The sequence below is a fragment of the Physella acuta genome, unplaced genomic scaffold, assembly GCF_028476545.2.
Source record: "Physella acuta isolate Inbredline_101_S28 unplaced genomic scaffold, ASM2847654v3 ptg000849l, whole genome shotgun sequence".
NCBI lineage: Eukaryota > Metazoa > Mollusca > Gastropoda > Physidae > Physella > Physella acuta.
In genome coordinates, this window is record NW_026732366.1 from 100161 (window position 1) to 122584 (window position 22424).

General features: G+C 31.7%; 3 protein-coding genes across 4 annotated transcripts in view; 2 read left to right on the forward strand and 1 right to left on the reverse strand.

Moving 5' to 3' along the window:
* The window catches only part of LOC131952068 (ADP-ribosyl cyclase/cyclic ADP-ribose hydrolase), a 123360-nt gene that overhangs the window by 75519 nt on the left and 25417 nt on the right, over positions 1-22424 (forward strand). The gene's annotated exons all lie outside the window — the stretch shown is intronic.
* On the reverse strand, positions 1656-9607 carry LOC131952066 (dolichyl-phosphate beta-glucosyltransferase-like). Its single transcript, XM_059314553.1, has 9 exons — positions 9479-9607; positions 5144-5318; positions 4894-5009; positions 4667-4759; positions 4253-4405; positions 4102-4161; positions 3689-3840; positions 3308-3393; positions 1656-2889 (listed from the first exon to the last, which is right to left on the reverse strand). The coding sequence occupies exons 1-9, from the start codon at positions 9542-9544 to the stop codon at positions 2783-2785; spliced, it is 1008 nt and encodes a 335-aa protein (XP_059170536.1). The 5' UTR covers positions 9545-9607; the 3' UTR covers positions 1656-2782.
* On the forward strand, positions 9577-20806 carry LOC131952065 (TBC1 domain family member 19). Its single transcript, XM_059314552.1, has 18 exons — positions 9577-9748; positions 11041-11165; positions 11290-11362; positions 11604-11731; positions 11954-12028; positions 12368-12431; positions 12729-12825; positions 15696-15759; positions 16007-16118; positions 16372-16484; positions 16953-17027; positions 17251-17313; positions 18103-18265; positions 18477-18586; positions 18922-19013; positions 19362-19477; positions 19572-19642; positions 20167-20806. Exons 2-18 carry the CDS (start codon positions 11076-11078, stop codon positions 20233-20235), a joined length of 1575 nt encoding a protein of 524 aa, XP_059170535.1. The 5' UTR covers positions 9577-9748; positions 11041-11075; the 3' UTR covers positions 20236-20806.

The window sequence follows — 22424 nt, forward strand, 5'->3', positions numbered from 1 at the left end:
AGAACCGCATGACCTACATCACGAAAAGCCGCACTTTTTGACAGGTATGGTCAGGCGGATAGTAACAGCTACATTCATTTAGATTAGGAAGCTTGACGTCTGCCGTAAAAGTCATATCCCGCTAGGATGGCGTCTAGCTTTAAGCTTTTGGTAGCTCCTGGAACATTCCGTGGCTTGAAACCGAGGGCAGTGGTTCTTAAACCTTTTTGGAGGTACCGAACCCCACCAATTTCATATGCGCCTTTGACCGTCCGCACTGACAAAATCCGATCGTGAAGCGTATATATAGGCCTACTGATATAGGCCTAAATCGGATGTATGTTATGACCTCCGCCGAACTCATGAAACTGACTCACCGAACCCCTGAAGTTGTTCGATCGAACCCAGGTTACGAACCCAGGGCTTTTACCATCTCCTCCTCCTCCACACACACTACCAGTGTTTCTTTCAGACTTTTTTCTCCGAAGGGGGAAGGGGGGCACTTGGTATTTGGGGGGGGGGGGGGGGGAGGGGGGGGGGCGGACACTGGTAAAAGTATGTTTTCTATATAAATTCCATTTCGTTCGGGGGGTGGGGGTAGACTTTCTTCGAGGGCCCTGAAGAGATGCCTGGAAGAAACACTGCACACGGCCACGTCATCGCCAAGCGTTAGTCAAACCAGTGTTTCTTCCAGACTCTTTTTCTCCGGGGGGGGGGGGGGGGGGCGGCACTTGATATTTACAGGGGGGTCTACATTTTTCGGGGGGGGGGGGGAACTAGTAAAAGTGTATATTTACTATGTAAATTCCATCTCGTTCGGGGGGGGGGGCGGTAAACTTTCTTCGGGGGGGGGGGGGGGGGGGGGGGGGGGAAGAGATGCCTGGAAGAAACTCTGGACCCACCAGTCGAAGTATTTTAAATGCCGGTATTACTGTTACGGCCACACAAAAAAAAAAAAAAGGAATCGAGTCTTCTGAAAGATGTTTTTATCAAAATTTGCCAATGCTTGAAAAGAAAATAACGCCACCAGACATGAAGTAAATTCATTTTTTTAATTCACTTCCTATCCGCTGACGTCATCGGGCGGGAAGATGTGACGTATACATAAACACCCGTCACAAAAAAAATCATTCCTACTAGAAGATTAAAATCCGCTTGCCTATTTAACTTTCACATGTGCACTTGAAACTTTCACGTTCAAGGTATCTTTTAAAATAATTTCCCAAGCAATGTAATTGTTTTTTTTTCTCCATAAATAAGCAACTTGAAACAAAAAACGATGGGCTGCCTTTTTAATTATGCCAGGTCTTATAAATATCTTATATGCATCTACTCGCAACAAACTTCAACGAAATTAAAATGCAACTTCCGTTTGATCCATATTCTACGTTTTATTTAAGCACATATAAATATGATCCCCAGCCATGCTTCTTGTTAGTTTTCCTTAGTACACTCGCCTGGTTTAAATATTTGCACAAGGTTCATCCCCATGACTCGCTATATAATTATACCTGAACCTCTACTTTAAGAGTAAGGGGAGTAACCCTGGTAGAAAAAGAGAATGGAGTTATGACGTATGTAACATATAGGATTTCTAGTTATTAGGTTAGCACCAGCAATAAATGCTAAAAACAGTTTAGCTCTGGTTTACAATAAAATATTTAAAAAAAAACAACTATGGATGTCAATACTCTTGTATTGTAAGACGAATGTAGACTGTGACTGTAAGCTTTTTTTTGTAAAAAATCTCACATTAAACATGTATTTAACAAGACTTAAGAGGAAAACTTGGACAAAATAGGTTTAAGTTTAAGTAGAACAACATAAAAAGGAAATTTCAAAATGTAATGCTGGAAAAGGGAGCACACTCCAAGTTTTAGATTCAACACATTTCTGATAAACTGCACAATAAACAGAGCCTCAACATTTTAAGGAAAACAGATGAATTATTATTTTTACCAAACATTTTGTAAATCTACTTTTAAAAGAAATACATTATCAAATTCACTTAAGTATAATTTGCTACCAGCTTTATTGTTTCAGAACTTTCAAAAAATTATAACATCCTGTTACATAAATACTTTTATAACCTTTACATAAAGGAATTGATTGTAAATGTTTTATTTAAGAAATTGTTCATATCATTATACATTTAACAACATTGTATATCATATAATTTGATTTTCAAAGACTTACATATTTGTTTTTAATAAGCAGCTTAATTCAACAAATTAAGGCAGTTTTGAGTAAAATAAATACATGAACATAATAATTTTATAAAATAAAAAATAAAACTATACAAAGTAAAAATTATTTAAAAAAAAAACTATACTATTATCAACTTCTTTTAACAAAAAGATAGGCTATGTTCATAAGACAATAACATCTTGTTGTTAGAATAGAAAATATTGAAAATGTACTTTTTACATACCTTAGTTTTAATGAGATTTAAATGACATTTAATTCTAAAACAACTAAAATCCTCTTTACTAATTTGATTATATAATTTTCCAAATATCATAGAAAAACATGAATTCTCAAATTAATTGTAATGCTAACTGCTGCAGTAACAATAACTAATTCTCATTATACAAATAACAGAAACTATAAAAGTAACAAATGAAAAAAATAACTATGAGTTGTTGAAAACAATATCAAAACAAAAATAATTTGTATTTTTTTTTATAATGATTACACATATATAGAGTATTTTGAAAATAAAACACTCAGACATCAAATAAAAATGCACCCAATAAAACCAGACAGATTTTTTTTTTTACAAGAAACAGATTTTTTAACAAATTTAAAATTTGGTTTTGGTTTTCCAGATACCTAAAGAATATCTCAATCTAATTAAAACTATATCCCTGCCCATCTGTAGCCAACTCCAGACTGGTACCATCTTGGTGCCTGAATACAAATAATTACTTTAATTAAAATGTGCATAAATCATGTTTTAAAAACTGTATGGTATGCTTTTCTTAAATGATACTTAACTAATTTGTCAGTTTATTGTAGTGTTTTGTCTTTCTTGTATTTCTGATAAAAGCATCTTGTCATTTAACTAAAAATGTTTTAAACTTAAGTGCTTTTAAAATGGTGTTATTAGAACTGTATTTTTAATTACAAAGTAGCATCTAAAATAGTGAACTATGCAGTTGCAGCAGCAAGTTTCATATTAGATTTTAAAACTATTTTACCATGATCTCCATGCTTTGCCAAAACGTTATTGTTTACACAATTTAGTAAAAAGGTTCCTGACGGACCAATCTCATCCAAACACCCCCATTAAACCTTCTCTGTATGAACAATGTAAGACAGTGATTACCTTCTATTTCTTGCCACTCTATAGCCACTTCAGAAATAGCAACACCAAAGTACTGAGCTAGGTACAACAGATCTACATCAAAAGCCCTGTAAGTTAAATTTCAGATAAATAGAAAATAGTTGAAATCAGAATGAAAAAGATTTCTGCAATGCATTTAAAAAAAAAAGTGAGTATTTTAATGAGTCGAAAGCAAAATATTAAAAGGAAGGCGATTCAAGATGCAATAACTACAAAGATATAACAGCATTTAGTTTTATTGTTGCTTTCATTATTTTCAGAGGAACATTGGGTTGCAATGCCTTTTATTTTGTCTAATTAAAAAAGTATTTAATAACATTTCTTTTAAGTTACGGTGGCTGACAGCCTCTTATAGGAGCTTACCATCTTTCTACGTGCATGTTAGAAAACAGGAAAATGGCAGCTTCTCTGGAAAGTAGTTTAAACCCACACTGGGTGTCCCTGACCCCTCTCACACACAACAATGTGACAACAAAATGGAAGCCATACATAAGGAATGTACGAAACAAAGATCTCTGAAATAGTTAAATACATTAACTATTATTCAAATTTAAAGTAACTGATGCAATATTTAGGCAAAAACATGATAGTAAATTGCACATATGCTCAAAACACTGCTATGAAAATAAAAAAAAAAAATTAACATTGTTAGTGCGTTTAATAAAATAAATACTGACAAAGCCATGGAGTAAAAATATATGGGTTAAATGCCCAGCAAATAAAATCTTTTAAAAAGAAGTTTAAAAAAAATTTAAGATCAGCTCTAACGGTCTAACCTTAGCAATGGAATCTTTCTCTAGATGTGCCCTAGAACCACAGACAATGGCCATCTTACCCTAGAAGAATATAAATGTGATAAAAACATTTTTAACAGGAACAGAATAAAATGATTCCTGAGGTAAAAAAATCTTACAAATGTTTCCGTACCTGTTTTCTCACTTTCTTATTCTCTTTAGCCTTTTCTTTTGCAGTTTCTTTTAAAGTGTTCATACTTAGCTCTAGCTTGTCAAGGTCACTAAATTTACTTGCACCATCCGCATCAACAAATAAAATTTGTTTTCCTCTGCTGGACAGCACACCCTAGAAATAAACAAATCACAATGACAAATCCAAATATTTTACCATAACAGATAAACTAATAAGTTAGCCTAACAATAACAGCGCACAAAAAAAAAAAAAAAAAAACAACCAAGATAAACCATAACTAAAAAATAAAATTACCACCATGTTAGTCAAAGATGTCTTGCCATAACAAAATAATGAGAACAACAAATGAACCACAATTTTTGACCAAAATGTATAATTTGTATAAATAAACTAGAACATTAGTCCATGACTTACAAGTCTAACAGCTCCACCTTTTCCTCTGTTATGATGAAGTGTCAACACTCTCACCTTCTCAGCTCCAAATTTCTCTGAATTTTTTAAGCCAACCTTAACAAAATAAAATATATTTTCCTTGTGTAACACCCAAATAAAAAACAACTCAATCTAAAAAGTAAAGTAACCATCATTCCTGAGAATAGTTTAAAACCACAATAAAAAGGGAAAAAAAAGCATAAGCTTACTGCTGAAGTCTGGTCAGAGCTACCATCATCTACAATAATAACTTCATAAGAAAAGGTGGGATCCTGAGCTTGCCTTTTCTCCAAATACCCCATTGCCTCTTCCATCATAATCGGAACTAAATTTTAAAATAGAAATTAAAAAAAAAAAGATGAAATTAATTTTCCCTGAAATTATTCTAAAAAATATATAAACACTAGCGTTGTTAATGTCAATTTTCGAACCTATTGTTAAAATTGAAAACAAACTTACGTCGTTTTTCTTCATTGTAAGCAGGCACAATAACAGAAAGTTCCACGGTTGGTGAACTTGCATAATCTGGGAAAAGTCTTTTTGATTTTGACTTTGGATCGTAGTAAAATTTTTCACTGTCATGACGCCCTAGGTTAGGATATGGCTTGGCTGTCATGTATGTGTATAAAAGGAACTGAAAAATTAATATTAAAAATTTGTAGGCCTACCTTCAAATTCTAGATAATAAGTAAAAATTGAAATCAAGTTGACAAAAAAAAAATAATTTAAAACTGAAATTAAAGAAAAAAACTGAATAGTTTTTATTGATAATTATTAATAATGCATTGTAGGCATATTGGGAAAATTGTCCTAATTATCATCGAATGATAAAATAGACACAGATTAATCCTATAATATACCCTATTGATAAAAATACCAAATTTATCATTCTATGAATTTTAGTTATGTATTAAACTTGTAATATATCATTGTAAAGGCGGATTTTATTTTGTGCTGGGCTTTAGGCTTGCATACCACTGCTGCTATTTGAGATATAATTATAAATTATATAATTATAAAACTTTGCACATTAGTGCTAGAGAGTGTGGGCAATAGAAATATGAAAGTAAAATCAAAATTTGATGAAGGATAATTAGAACTAATTAAGTCATATTAAAGTGAAGTGTGCTGTTCGATAGGCCCGTAGGTCAATATAAAGTCTATATTTTTTTAAAATATTAGAATTGAAACTTTGCTAGAGGGTGGGGGCAATAGAAATATGCAAGTAAAAAAATTAGACTAAGTAGTATGACTGCATACAATTAAAAAGTCCTATTAAAATTGTTTCCTAAATTATTATGAATAAATATGATCATGCCTTTTTCTTGTTATTCTAAATTCACTGCCTTATTAATTAGTATCGTCCTAACCCCCCCCCCCCCCCCAATAGCCATACATGTCAATTGCTGCACCTTTTGTTTATTGTTATTTACTAACATCATAGACATAATTATTACAAATAATCAAATAAGTTTAGCACCAAGCTTCTTTACTTATCATAACCAATAGTAGGCCCAGACTTAATTTATTACTCGATACAGATAGCATTAGTTATACTAAGAAATAGGCCTATAACTTATAGTATAAAGTATAAGCCTTAAATCTAAGTTAAATCTAAGTAGATATGTGTGAAATGCTTGACACTAGTTAATGTAGGCCTATGCTTTTTGCCTTTCGTTTTTAACAGGTAACTTGATCAATGTATTTCATCTAGTTTTAACAGTGCCACCCACAATTAAAATCTTTCCACCTTCGAAAACTACGCCATTGGCATTAGTGCTCGTATTTTATCGATAATAGGTAATGCAGTGTTTAACCAACGCCATGGCGTTGTCAAGGCTGCAGTGCTAGCTCAATGATTTGACATGTATAATAACTCGTAAACAGATGTTGTGAATGCCATAAAACCGTAATTATAATAATATTTGTTTATTTCATGGAGCCACAGAATGTGTTTAATACATAAACTTATTTAAAATGTGACTGCACCGAGCAGGACATGTTCGCGAGATAAACTAATTAGAATCGTGCAATCAATTTTGGTTTTTAGATTGTCATAATGGCGGTAATTTTCTCATTGAAACTTTTATATACGACTACACTAGAATATCTGTATCGAATATGTTTAAAAACTCAATTCCAACAGTGAGGTTCAGCTTTCCTGGGAAAATGTGGTAGTACGAAATTGAAAAAGCAAAAGTCGAAATGCCTATGCATTGATTACTTGATTAGAGTAGTGATAAGGCAGGAAACAGATTCAACCCTCAAACATCTACTTTTAGGGTCGATTTTCGCCAATTTTCAAAGTAACAATTATTGACATATTATATATCAATTTTGTTGCTTAACAATCGAGGAATTCAAAAATATAAAAATTAATAGCACTAGACATTTACATCACGTTCAAAATGTAGATTAACCACACTCACTCAACTGAGATTTTTTTTTTACATCTAAATGTAGTGAGGTCTAAAAATCCACGAAATTCACAAAATTAACAATATAATTACACAGAAATGTCACTTAGGCATACATTTATTTGTAATTATGTCAAACTTTACAAAATATACCAGTTTATAGCTTATTTCTATAATTATTCTTGAGAAAAAAAACGACCGCCCTCCCCATTAAAATTCTGGCTTTTAGAAACACTCTGGGGAAGAAAAAAATAACAGAGTTAAATATAGAAGGTCTATATAAAAAACATAATTAATAAAATATGTCTATATGCCAATTTTTAATATAGTTGCAGCATTTACATGGCTAATTATAATTGTTTAGTACTTTAAACATTAATTTAAAGTTACGACTCTCTGTGGCGTCTTTCAAGTGTAGTGTCAGTGTAGGAGTGTAGGTGAACAGGGTGTTAGGGCCTGATACGATTTCATTAGAATTGGTAATGAACAGAATGTATAATTAGAACTGGCATATAAAAACAATGTTGATAATAGATGCAGTTGTTTTAATGCTACTTATAATAGATCAAAATGACAAACATAATTAAAACCCAAGAATCTGGAAGCGCTGACCTCATTTTACTGACACGGTTGTCAAATAGTAAGTAGAATAGATCTAGATCTAGATCTAGATCTAAAAAATAGATCTAGATTTACGTAATTTTGAAAATACGCTAGATCTAGATGCAAAATCACTTTTAAAAACTGAAGTTAGTGATTAGATCTATAATGAAATTGAAATCAACAACTGATAAGTAAGTATCTTTTGATTTAAAAAAAAATACGCTTAGTTCTAAGAAAAAAAAATTCTATGGTGTACTCGATCCCTATCCCAAAACGTGCCAGCCATATCGCATGCGTATTCAGCTACTCAACTGCTTATCAAATCGATGAATTTTAAAATTATATAATAAAAGTAGGTCACCCTAAAAAAAAAGTAAAATGGCTCCCGTTTTCACGACAGCCGTCTCTCGATTCATAATTTACAGAGTTATAAAGTTCTACTTTCTTTTGGCTATAGATTTAAAGAAATATTAATTTGTTATTTCTCATGCGTTCCAACAATTGTACCTAATTTTAATAAACATTGGATTAGTAAGGACTCGATTCTTTTTAGAATTAGCCCTCGACACTATACAGACTATTGCGAAGAAACAGACTCGCGCGAATGTCGTGCGTAAGCTGGTTCAGTGGGCGAAGATTAGAACCCAATCAGACGGAAAATTTTTACTTTGAAATAATTACATTATCAATTAATTTCGATTTAAAACAAATGGCTTAAAGTCAAAAGTAAACTAAAATTTAAAAACTTTGTTATTCGCAGTGTACTCAAGATTCTCGTGTTTTAAAGATAAGTCTAGTTTTACTACGCGTGCGTGCATGGTGCGAATATCGATTTTCCCCGACAGAAAATCATAAAAAATTTTTTTTTAAGTATCTACGGCAAAATAATACTTATATTTTACAGAATTAAATACATTTAACTAAACTGTTATTTAAGTACATGCCTCGGAGGAAAAAAATACAATTTTATATCCGTAAAAAATTAACTGAAATCCCCGCTTTCAACGACGCCGATGTGTCGTAATTATGGCCATTCACTTTGTTCAAATTAAAGAAAAAAACACATTCAAATATACTTTTTTTTACTTTCATAATTTACAGCAATCATTTCTAATGAAAAATCCATAAAAATAATAGTTATTTTTACAAAATAGTATTTCTTACCTTATTAGTGCAGTACACGTACTTTTCCAAGTAGATCCATTCCGTCCAGATTTGCATACTTCGCATCCTTCGCCGCGGCACAAAATGTCATAAAAAACGTATTCCACAAAAATGTTGCTAACGAAGCTTGTAAAAACATAGCTCTATTTATCAGTATAAACAAAATCCCCGAACGATGTCTGGTTAGAAAGTTTATGAACGGCGAAGATCGAATATGCATTTTCCGGTACTAATCTGTTTCCTGCCATAAGACTTTAGAAGATCTAGGAATCTAGATTCTAGACTAGATCTATTTTAAATTTTTATTTTATGATGATTAGGCTACTGGTCCTGGTGGGAGATTGGGGAATTTGATGTTGCATACTCTAGCTAGACTATTATCTAGATCTAGATTCTAGATCTAAATCCAAACAACATACGGACGGATAGTCTAACTAAGTCGGAAAAGAAATTGTGTTCACTTCGTCTTCGACTCTTCAGTCTTCCGACTCTTCGTTCATCAAATTTTACCGGTGGTGCCGCCGGTATAAAAATAAACTTTTTTTCAAGTTTTGTTGAAGCATTCGCGTAAAACAAAAACACTTTCCAAACAACAAATGTGATTACTTACCAGAAAAATGACAATTATTACAGCTACAATTAAAAAAGCAACAACACTGTGAATCGCGGGCAACATGGTTGTGATCTGATGTAATTTGTTGATACCTGACTAAACTCTAAACTCTAAACTAATAACATATTTTCTCCGGAAGTTGTTGGTTGTTTTCAAAGGGAAAATACTTCAAGTTTTTACTTTTATTAATCTTACTTTTCTAACAAAAGAGGTTGCTAACTTTTGTTTACGGTTGCTGTCAAGATGGCGGAAATTTTTTAATGAAAAGTGTGATTTTCATATTTTTTCTCTAATTTTTCTCTAATTAACTAAATAAACTAAACGGGCCTCTTACTTCCTGATCTAGCAAACGAAACAAACCGGCGTGTTGAGACAACAAGCGTCAATTTAACTTTAATACTAGATGACAAGATGTAATATTTTAATTTATTTGAATAGCCCTCAGGCCTCAGCCGCAGCCTCAGGGCTATCTTAAAAATCTTTCTTTATCTTTATATTTTTATATTAGTTTTTGTTAATAATAACAATTACTTGTCAATTATATATATGAAATATATTCAAATTCAATATAATTATAATACGGTCATCATAAAATTCATATGAGGAGTTAGCTATTTGCTAGAACTAGAGTCAGAGACTGAGAGAGGAGAATGGGTGCTTTCCATTTCCACTGATAGAAATTTATAGGCCCCTATTTCTAGCTTAATTAATAATTACTTAGATTATGATTAGAACTTAGAAAAAAATAATTTTTCTATTTTTCAAACATCTAACCAGTAAAACTGATCATTTATTTGATAAACTGTATAGTGTGACTGTATAGTAGTGTATAGTGAGTCTGTAGTGCTATGCTAGAATTATATTGAAATTACCCATTCAAATTAGTATAGGCTTGTACTGTTAATCTTTTATGGATAGGTATAATGCAGAGATATAATCAGGTTATGTCTAGATCTTTATAATATTTGTTTTTTAGTTTATTGCCAAAAAACCTAACACTTTTTTTATTGTGGCATTATTAGACACTAGTTAGTGTAACATAGTAAAGAAAAGGAATGTAAGTAATAACTATATACATTTACTTATCTGACCTAATCAGTTTTAATGACTCTTAAAATGATCCAGCATCCTAGTTGAGTTTATACAACTCAATTTGCTATTTTTCTAGTTTTATGTTAAAATTATTTACATTTAATAGAATTCCGTATTTATTTTAAGTTTTATAAGTAGGCCTATTAGTTTGTGAATACAATTTTTGGGATACATTTTTAATGTCCCCATTAGGGTGAATTCATTGTGGGTAAATAATAGGCTTTCCTAATAATTAATAATTTTTATAATGACTAATTATTGCAAAGAAGTGTTTAAAAGAGTAGCATATCATTATAAATGAAGTTACAAATGCAATGGATTAAAACAGCGATTATTAGCTTTCCAAAAAACCTTAAAGATAATATTATTTGTATTTTTAAAAGGCAAATGAAATCAGCTGTAGTTTAGTAAAATGGTATATCAGCCCATTTTTAAATATTTTAATAATTACTTATTGTAATTTCCAGTTGATCAATGTTGTTAATGGGTTGTTGACTACAAAATGGATACAGAGCAGGCTGATTTATTTGTTAATCTGCTGGCTAGTTTGCGCTCAACTACACTGTTGAATGAATTGTTGTGTGCTGCACAGGTACAATTATTTTTAAAATTTTAGCAAACTGAATATTTTATGTTAGCAAGCGTAATTTAAAAATAAAATTTAAAAAAATACAGCTGTTTCTTGTTAAATGATCTGTTTGTGTTTAATTTTTAAGGATGAAGCCCAAAAATCTAATTGTCGAATCTCAGAGTTAAGAAAAAGTGTACAGAATGGTCTTGTTATGTCAGGTACAGATACATGTTTTATGTGTACTGTTCAAAAAAACTTTAAATTAAAAACATTAGACACCATAATTTTCTTCATAATCTAGAAATATAATAGTGGCAGTGATAATTCCATGAATTGTTTTATACTCAATTGTCTAACTTTTTAAATGAAAAAAGTTTTATGATCAAACTTAGTTAATAAAAATAAAATATTTGGATTTATCTTCTATTTTCAATGTTAAACTACTTTGTTTTTTCTCAGATTGGGATCGCAAGCTTCGAAATGCCGTATACAAATTTCTTTTATCACAGCCTAAGATTCCAAAAAATAATTTGCATGTGAATCCAGAGCTACTAAAAGAACCTATCCCTTACATTATGAAAGCACAGGTTTGTCTTTAGATTTATATTTGTGATGTGGATAAAGTTAGGGTGGCATATATGTTTTTGTGTGGTTCTCTTAAGCAACTGTACCATTATGATTCAAATAGCCTTCTAAAAATTTGAGGAAAAATAGTACGTAATAGTCTCAATAACTTAACGGTTTTTGTAAATAATTTAGTTATACTTACTTCTCTTGATTCTTATCGAATATGAATGTTTTTGCCTCAGCTGACTTGGGAGAAAAAGATATTAAAAAGTTTAAATAGCATGTGCACAGAGCTAACTATTCCACTGGCCAGAAGTGTAAGTATCAGATCGGTTGTGATTTGCTTTTTTATTAAAAAGTTATGTTTCACCAACCTATTCACAAATAAATAAATAAATAAATAAAACAAGTTCTAAATAACCTTCTCTATATGAAAGGAAAAAAAGTTTATAAAGGAAATCTGCATTTTGTTTAAGCATGTATGCAAGAGTATATTTTTTTTTTACCATATGTAGTGTTTGAAATTAATATAGTTTCAGTATGTTAAATTCACACAGAAAAATAAAAATTAATAATTTAAGAATCAGTCAGTTAAGTTTATCCTTTTTATGCTGCATCTTTAGCCCTTAAATATGTTTTTAAATTTTTAAAAATAGAGGACAGATAAGGATAAAAAAGACTTGACAACAAGATGGACAGAGCTAGGTGTTGATGGCCCAGGTAAAGTAATCATTTTAATCAGATAAAACATTTTCTAAATAGCTCATCAATTCAAACTCAAATAATTTTTATTTAATTAGTCCAAACATAATAGAGTTGCATGCACTGTGTTTTATAATTTTAATTGTGTAGCAAAAATTTTTAAAAGTAAAAATAACAAGCTATTAAAATAATGAATACCTTTTACTGGCATATTAGATGAGTAAAAATTCTAAATATTTCATTGTATCTGACTTTAAATATTTCTTACAGTGAAGATTTAATTATTCTTTACAATAGTATAAAATACTGTTTCAGATCTCAGCCAGATCAGACCTGTATATGCTCCCAAAGATTTTCTTGATGTGGTTATAAATCTCCAAAATCCTAATAGTGCAAACTCAGGAAACATTGGGTGATTGTTAAGTTTAGTCTTTTTTTCATCAAAATGCATTGAAATCAAGTTTGACAATGCCGGACCAATTCAATTATCACTTAATATTTTCTAATGTGGTAATCTATCGTTTTGGGTACATAAAATCGCGCGCGGCTATTAATGTACGAAAACGTTACCTCATTGTCAAGGCTTTAATAGAAGTATATTGTCATATGTTTGTGTCAAATATTATAGAAAAATGAATAATAAACCTAAATCAATGGCTAAATATATCGATAAAGGCCAGAAATTAACTTTAAACATCAGTGTCTGAGAGCAAGATTTGCTATATAAACAGCAGCCATTTGTAAAATAGAGTGGCTTCCCCCTGAATCTGCGCTATAAGCTTATAAAAATATAACTTAGACAAGATGGCTGCTATAGTAAATGAGCATGGTTGCATCTGTTGGAAACATCACTTGTCTTCATTTATTACGGAAAAGTTTTAATTCAATTGTTTAAAAACAGGTACATAAATGAAACAAGGAAACATTTTTGTATTTTATAAAACCTAAATCCTCCTCAAAATGTGAAATAATTATTAAAATTTTAGGAGTCACCTGTTTTTCACATTACATGTCGCGGGCGATTTTACATACCTAAAACGATAGATTACCTCTAATGTTTTTATAATAGTTGATATATGAGGATAGTTAAAGATCAATATGCTTTTAAAAATTACCAATCTCATTTTTTTAAAATTGCTGGTTCATATTGATTTGTCAGGGAATTTTGTGTAAGTTTAAAAATTATGAAGTAAATTGATAAATAGATTTATAGTGATTCAAAATAAAGTAACTTTTGGATTCTTGCCTTAAACTAAATTAGAGCTGACCATGTAATTGTATCACTTTACACCAGCAGGCCTGTCTGTTTTGTCCCATAAGCTTCAACCTCATGGGAAAAATCAATTGTGTGATTGGATAATGTTAGCTAAACAATTATTGTGTACTCAGCTGAATCAGTACACGCTCTGTGTCTATTTGTTTAGTTTTACAAACAAATGTAGCTTATGTTTCTATTTTTTAGTTACCTTAGAATTTCAGAATATTCCTGTAAAAATTTACGTAAATGAATGTCTTACAACTTTAAAGTCATGAAAATAATAAGAAATTTATTTTCACATTGAAAATTAATATATTAATGATTGCATCAAGTAATAATGTGCTACTACATTTCTATATCAGTATATAATTAGGGATTTTGGTAAAAAAACACTAATCATCATATAAAAATAAAAATTACATATTCTTGTAGAGCTCAACTATATGAAAACAAAACAAAAAAGATTTTCTGTCTAGCTCAAATAGTTTTTTTTTAGCGAATTTTTTTGTGAGGGGTGTAATGCCCTTGCTTTTGCATTGGCCAATTGTGACAAGTCATGGTATACCTGAATAAATTGAGCATAGTTATTTTACTTGCAGTTGTATTTTGTTCATATTTGCAGAGTTGAGCTAGAATGATATATAGAACTTGTATATGCTGTTGAAATAAATAAAAATAATACAGAAGTATATTTTTGTGTTGGCTTCCTTCCATAACCCCAAAAAAACTGTGCTGCGCAAATATGAAAATGTTTCTAAAGCAATGTTTTACAGTGAATGAAAGAACTACAAAGTTAGCAATCTAAAGTAAATGACTTGAACACTGAAATGTGCATATAACTGCATATAACTGCCCCATTATTTTGGGCAGGTGAAGTAGAGTCCATCTTTAAGACATTTTGTTATAAAACTGTGCTGCGCAAATATGAAAAAGTTTCTAAAGCAATGCTTTATATAAATACAGTGAATGAAAGAACTACATAGTTAGCAATCTAAAGTAAATGACTTGAACACTGTAATGTGCATATAATTGCCTTATTATTTTGGGCAGGTGAAGTAGAGTCTATCTTTAAGCCATTTTGTTAAAAGTGAACTGAAGTTATCTGATCAATGTTTTTATGTGTGTATTTTGTATGAATTCTGATTTTCAGCATATAAATATAACTAAGTAAGGGTAAGTAGAACTTGAATACTTAAAATTACAGTTAGCACATAGCTAGTGTAGTGTATTCTAGCAACAGACAGGTAACCTATGTCTGACTCAGCAAAATTTTACTTCAAGCAAAACTAGAACCAGAGTTGAAAAAATGAAAGACAGGTAGATCTATATTAAAATATGTTTAAAACAACAAGTAGGAGATTTGTTTGTACATTACATAAGAATACTGTTGTTAGTGTATCAAAACTAAAAGCCGGCAGATCGGGATGAAGAAATATAACATTGGAGTCAATGGGGGCAACGTGACCTACTTACGGTGACTACTTTCAAATGAGTATTTACTAATGTCAAAGTCAAAATATCCAAAAATAAATATCATTTCTATAAAAATGGGATGTATCTGCTTTGGAAACTTTCATTATCTAAATGGAAACTTTTCAAAAATCGCGTTTTTAAAGCATTTGAAGTTAACCTTTATACCGCGGTAAGACCAAAGCAGAGACAGCATGCAATCAGATCGCTAAGCCATCAAAACAACTGGAAAACCATTCTACTTTTCATTTAACATTAGGAAATGACCTTTTAAACTTAATTAATTACCATAAATTAAAAACTTATTAGTATGCAAAACTAAATCTCGTGCGCCCGGTATCAGAAAGTAATGGGAGATTTCGGGTCATGTTTTTACCGCGATCTCGGCCGATACCGACAAGCCTAATATAATAAATTGAATAATTATCTTTAAATACATCAAAACTGCTAAATGAATAACTTAGAATTAATCATTTCCACAACCAAATTCTGATTGTTGATGTAACAAATGGAGCAAACAATAAAGATTTAATTTTATTTTGTTTAATTTATAGAACACATGATTTACCATGGGGCTTCATCCAAGTTTCAATTAAAGTCAAAACACTTAATGAATTGGTAAGGCTAAGACATCAGACTTAAATGGTTAAACTTATTTCATCTATTCAAATATATACCAAAATCGTTTCACTTAAAAAAAATAAAAACATTTATTATTCAGTCATTATGATTTAGTAATTTTAAAAAGATAACTATTTGTTCTTTGTAACGTGTCAAAAAAGGTTATATAATTATTGGCAGAAATTTAATTTTAAACAAAAAAATTCTATTGTACACCTACATTAATGCCTATTGATCTTTATAGAGGCTTCAGTACAGTGAAATGGCAATCACCTATTGTCAGACTGGCACTGATGATATGTCTGACATTCCTCCTGAGCTGTTTGAGAATGAAAGAACTAAACTTGGCAAGAAAGGTAAACTACCTGTAGAGTATCAATCTGATACAGGGCTAAACAACTTTTCTCAATGCTGTCTTTTCCTACAGATTTTTAACAATAAAGAAATATTGCTTAATCAACAAATTAGTCTAATTACAAAATCTTTATTTGTAGACCTACTTATGTTGTTAGTGTTGTTAAAGACTTTAAATGTTTCAAATTTACTTAGTTATATGAAAAATCTTGAACATATTTGTACATGGTAACGTAAAGAAATTGTCATCAACAGTTCTTGCAAAAAGACATGCTCCTATATCAAGAGAATTCTCCAAGAAAGGCTGCCCGGTGTCTATGAGAGCAGAGTTGTGGTGCCAGATGCTGGGGGTTGAGCTAGAGAAAGTGGTAGGCCTGTGGAAATGCTAATTTTTTTTTAACAGCAGGTTATTTGGTAATGAATTGTGAATAAATTAAAGATAAAATTTGCATCTAATTATAACAATTTTATCACTTCAATTACATTTCATCTATTTCAATTTCTGTTAACTTTTCCATTTGTGAAATTTTAAATAATTTTCATCATAATTTTAATCATAGATTTTAAAAAATAATCTGGTTTGTTATGTGTCTTACCAGAAAGTGTTTATCATAGTGAGTTTTATTATATCTTAGTTTCTAAAGATTATGTCAATAGTTAAAACAGAATAATTATCATTATGTACTCAACAAAGTTAATACATTTTAAGTTTCTGAACACATAAAAAGTATTGAGTACAAGTTAGACAGTAGCCTAATTTCCTATGCTAATTGAGTTAACATTTTAAAAATTTAGTCTTTTTAATTTATTCTGTAATTTCATTTTTTTAAATCTAGGATTATCTGTACTATGAACAGCTAAAGGGGTGTGTATTCCAGCATGACCTTCTTGTTGATAGTCTGTTGTATAAGGTAAATAACTCAAATAGTAAAAGGGAAGTTACTCAGTCTCTCCTCAAGCATAATATATTTTTTTAATAAAAAAATAATCTACAATATCAAAAGATATTTTGTTAACGAGTTCAATATACTCTTAAATGGTTGAAAATTATCTTCCATATTACATTATAAATATATGAATCATTTCACTGATGTAATGAAATATTAATTGTATTCAAATTTTGTACATTTTTAGGATGTCAAACTGACAGCCACAAATGATGATCAGTATTTTGTTTTTGAAGATTTTCTGTACCAGGTAATGTAATACTGAAACAAAAATATTGATCTTTACACAAACAATCGAATGACTGGCTTTACTCTTCTTGCGACAGGGTAGTTGAGTGGTGTAGTACTCAACTGCTAGCCCAAATGTCTCTTCGGATCTCTGCCCGATCCGGGACTGCATGCCTCAGTGCATCCAGCTCTGATGGGTACTCGACACATCACGGAAAGTAAACAAATAAACTCTACATCATCCGCCCTACAGATTGTTAGGTCTGAAAGACAAACTACTACTCTACTTTCTTTATAAAAAAAAAGTAAAGTTCCCTTTCAAACCTGATGGTCTTCAGGGCAAGTGAAGTAGAGTTCACTTGTGACCTCAGCATATGAAGGAATAGTGTGGTCAGCACTATGCCCAGCCGCCTTTACTTACTCTAACTTGAGTTAGGTACCCATCAGAGTTGGGTGGACTCAGGGATGGTCTACTGACTTAAAGCCGGATTCAAACTTGAGACTTACGGGTTAGCAGTCCAGCTCTCTATCATTAGGCCACTCCTGTCCCATTCTACTTTCTTTATATTTTATAAGAATTAGTGTGTTTAATGGCTAATAGTTGTCAATGAATATTCTGTATAAAATGCTAATTTACAGTTGGTATTTTTAAAAAACATGCTGTTATTGACAGTATTATTTTAATGACACCATACTTTACTGTTGGTATTTACAGCCTTCAGCTGTTGGTAACTTAATTTTGTTGATGGGGCTATCGTTACCATGAATCCCCTGTTTGCTGAGTGACCTGGTCTATTTATATCCTGCACAGGTTCTTCTCCCCTTCTCTAGAGACACAGCTGTGTTAAAGCATTTTCAGCACAACAGCGCCACGCCCCCAAAGTCCTACATCAGGGGCAAGCTAGGGATGGAAGAATTTGCTGTTACCTACCCACCCAGCGGGGTTATCCCCTTTCATGGCTTTGCTATGTATGGTACGTTTTTTAAAAAATTTGGCGCATCAAATAAGTATAGTAAAACAATAAATAGGTTACTAGATATGGTGATTATATGCATGTTGAGTTTATTTACCATTTGGATAAGTCTTTAAAATATTTAATTCAATTTCAAAATGTATTTGATTGTTTTCAGTTGCCTCCCATATTTATGTGCAGAATGAATTTTTTATTTTGTATTTTAAACCAGTTGCCCCCCTTTGCTATTTGTACAATGATGTTGTCCAGCTCTACTTTGTATTCCGCCACATGTACACCCACTATTTCTTCAGACTACACAGCATATCTTCACATCCTCAGGTGATCATTTCAACATAGCTTGGTTTACACTAATATTTTATGCTGCTTTCTTTATTATAAATTTATGGATAGGTTGTTGTACAGTAATATTTTATGTTGGTTTCTTTATTATTCATTTAAAGATAGGTTGTTTTACAGTAATAATTTTTGTTGGTTTCTTTATTATTATCATAATTTTTCTTTTTCTTCGGAGCAAAGGGTTTCCTTTAATATCATAATACAAAACTTATACTCGTAAAGATAATTTTGATATTAGTTTATAAAAATCACAGAAAATATATGCAGTAGTTATACAACTCAGCATAAACCAACATATTCTGAAATCAATTTTCCAGGGTATTGTTGGGTTGAGTCTCTTGTTTGAAAATTTGCTACAAGCTGAAGAGCCAGAATTGTTTTTTCACCTGAAACAAGTGGGGTGTCAGCCGTGAGTGGATTTTCATAAAAAATATCTCTCTAAACTTTTTTAATTAAACACATTTGTAGCAAATTAAGTTAATTTAATGTTAAATTGTTGCCTTTTTTTATCTGATTGATGAATTTTTATTATATTTTTTTCTTTTTACGAATGTGTGTTCTTTAAAATTAAGTTAAATCAAGAATCTAAAACAGCTAGAAGCATGCTTACATATATTTATGATTTGAGGCTTTTTTAAAAATAATTTAACACTGCAAAAGTTATTATACATTATTTCTTTAAATATAGGAATTTCTCTTTGTGTAGAATTTTACTATAATCTTCCAATAATAATCTTCTGTTTACATTACTGAGCAGGTTAAGGATAGCATTTAAATGGCTAATGAGAGCATTTTCTGGGTTTTTGGCAAGTGATCAAGTTTTACTCCTGTGGGACAGGATTTTGGCTTTTGACTCTCTGGAAATTTTGTCTGGTCAGAGTTTTTCTGTTGTTGTTTTAAGATAATTTTGTTCATATTTTATAGCTGTGAAACTGTAGAAACATGATTTAAAATTTTTTTTTTTCAGTTTTGGCAGTGGCTATTTTTTCATTTAGAAAAACAAATTTAATGAAAGTTCAAAATCTAAATACTGCAGAGGTAAGTCCAGTTTAAAAAAATAATATTTCAACATTTATAGATATTTAGAATGTTTCCACTTTTAAACCCACTTTTAACACAAGGTATAGCACAATTATCCAGATACCAATACTACATACTTGAATTATCTCCCCTTGAAATATACTGTAAACTTGGATCATCACATAAACTTTACACAAACCATAATGTCCCATGTTCAAACTATATTGTCCTGTGTTCATCTGTTTGTCTATTATACATACTGACAGTCTGTGGGGCATTTGAAGTAGAGTTCACTTGTTTCTGTCACCTCGGCATATGAAGAGATAGTGTGGCCAGCACTATGCACAACCACCTTTACCTTTCCTACCGCAAGTCAGGTACTCAGTACAGCTGGATGAACTCAGAGACATCCTACTGACATGAACCCAGATTCGAACTCAAGACTTTCATGTTATCAGTCGTATGCTTTACCATTCAACTACTCCAACCATCTGTTATGTATAACTAAACAAACTAAATGATATTTTCTTTTGACTTTCCAGTCAGTCCTGGCCGACCTGTTTACACTTCAAGTGGTTCCCCTGCTGCAGCTTTCATTGTTTTCCAAGTAGAACTCCGGCTCCTTACTGCAATAGTCAACTGTTTTATAAACCTCTACACTTATTAAAAAATTGTGTTGATCATGATTATTTTGTTACATTTTTGTGAAACTGTAAAACAGTATGTTAATTATAACTTACAAATGAGATGTAAAAAAAATTAAACAGATTTAATTATTTCATTAACTGATTTATATGTACAGATACATTTTTTTTTCAATTTAATTTAAAAAAATGATATGTTTGTATGTAGAATATGTAGAATTTATTTATATTTTTAGAAATTAATTTCTCAGTTAATTATGTTGTTGACATGTTTCCACTTTAATTTGTTAATTTTTATGTTTACTTAATCACTATTGATAATACAACTTCAAATTTTTAATATTTTGTACTTAGATTATGAAAAAAATATACATCAAACCTTTCTACATATGTGACTAAAACATCTTTGTAGTATTTTTGTGTGTATGTGTTAATTATTAATTTTTATCATTAAATCATGAACAAATCTTAGATGGTGCCAATACTACAGTGATAATGTACTAAAGGGCAGCAACTATAAATAAAATTCTTACATTACCATGCCTGGTTTTCTGTTCCCACACTGAAGTTAATTAAACAATACCAATATACCTGGAAGTTCATAGTTGGCAAACAGACTGTAGAGATCACAATAAACACAATTTTTACATTAGTGATGTGTCACTCATAGCTGACCCAATCGGTGTGGTACCTGGACTAATCTGTGGTACACAATGGGAGTGTATCGCCATGGTAACATGGGATTATGTCACACTAACATGGGATTATGTCCCACCATGGTAACATGGGATTGTGTCAGGCCATGGTAACGTGGGATTATGTCACACTATGGTAACATGGGATTATGCCACGCCATGGTAACGTGGGATTATGTCAGACCATGGTAACATGGGATTATGCCACGCCATGGTAACGTGGGATTATGTCACGTCATGGTAACATGGGATTATGTCACGTCATGGTAACATGGGATTATGTCACACTATGGTAACATGGGATTATATCACACTATGGTAACATGGGATTATGTCACACTATGGTAACATGGGATTATGTCAGGCCATGGTAACATGGGATTATGTCAGGCCATGGTAACATGGGATTATGTCAGGTCATGGTAACATGGGATTATGTCACACTATGGTAACATGGGATTATGTCACGCCATGGTAACATGGGATTATGTCAGGCCATGGTAACATGGGATTATGTCAGGCCATGGTAACATGGGATTATGTCACACTATGGTAACATGGGATTATGTCACGTCATGGTAACATGGGATTATGTCACACTATGGTAACATGGGATTATGTCACACTATGGTAACATGGAATTATGTCACACTATGGTAACATGGGATTATGTCACACTATGGTAACATGGGATTGTGTCAGGCCATGGTAACATGGTATTATGTCACACTATGGTAACAGGATTATATCACACTATGGTAACATGGGATTATGTCGTCACACTATGGTAACATGGGATTATGTCACGTCATGGTAACATAGGATTATGTCACGTCATGGTAACATGGGATTATGTCACACTATGGTAACATGGGATTAAATCACACTATGGTAACATGGGATTATGTCAGGCCATGGTAACATGGGATTGTGTCAGGCCATGGTAACATGGGATTATGTCAGGCCATGGTAACATGGGATTATATCACACTGTGGTAACATGGGATTATGTCACACTATGGTAACATGGGATTAAGTCACACTATGGTAACATGGGATTATGTCACACTATGGTAACATGGGATTATGTCACACTATGGTAACATGGGATTATGTCAGGCCATGGTAACATGGGATTCTGTCACACTATGGTAACATGGGATTATGTCAGGCCATGGTAACATGGGATTATGTCAGGCCATGGTAACATGGGATTATGTCGTCACACTATGGTAACATGGGATTATGTCACACTATGGTAACATGAGATTATATCACACTATGGTAACATGGGATTATGTCAGGCCATGGTAACATGGGATTATGTCACACTATGGTAACATTGGATTATGTCGTCACACTATGGTAACATGAGATTATATCACACTATGGTAACATGGGATTATGTCACGCCATGGTAACGTGGGATTATGTCACGACAAAGTAACATAGGATTATGTC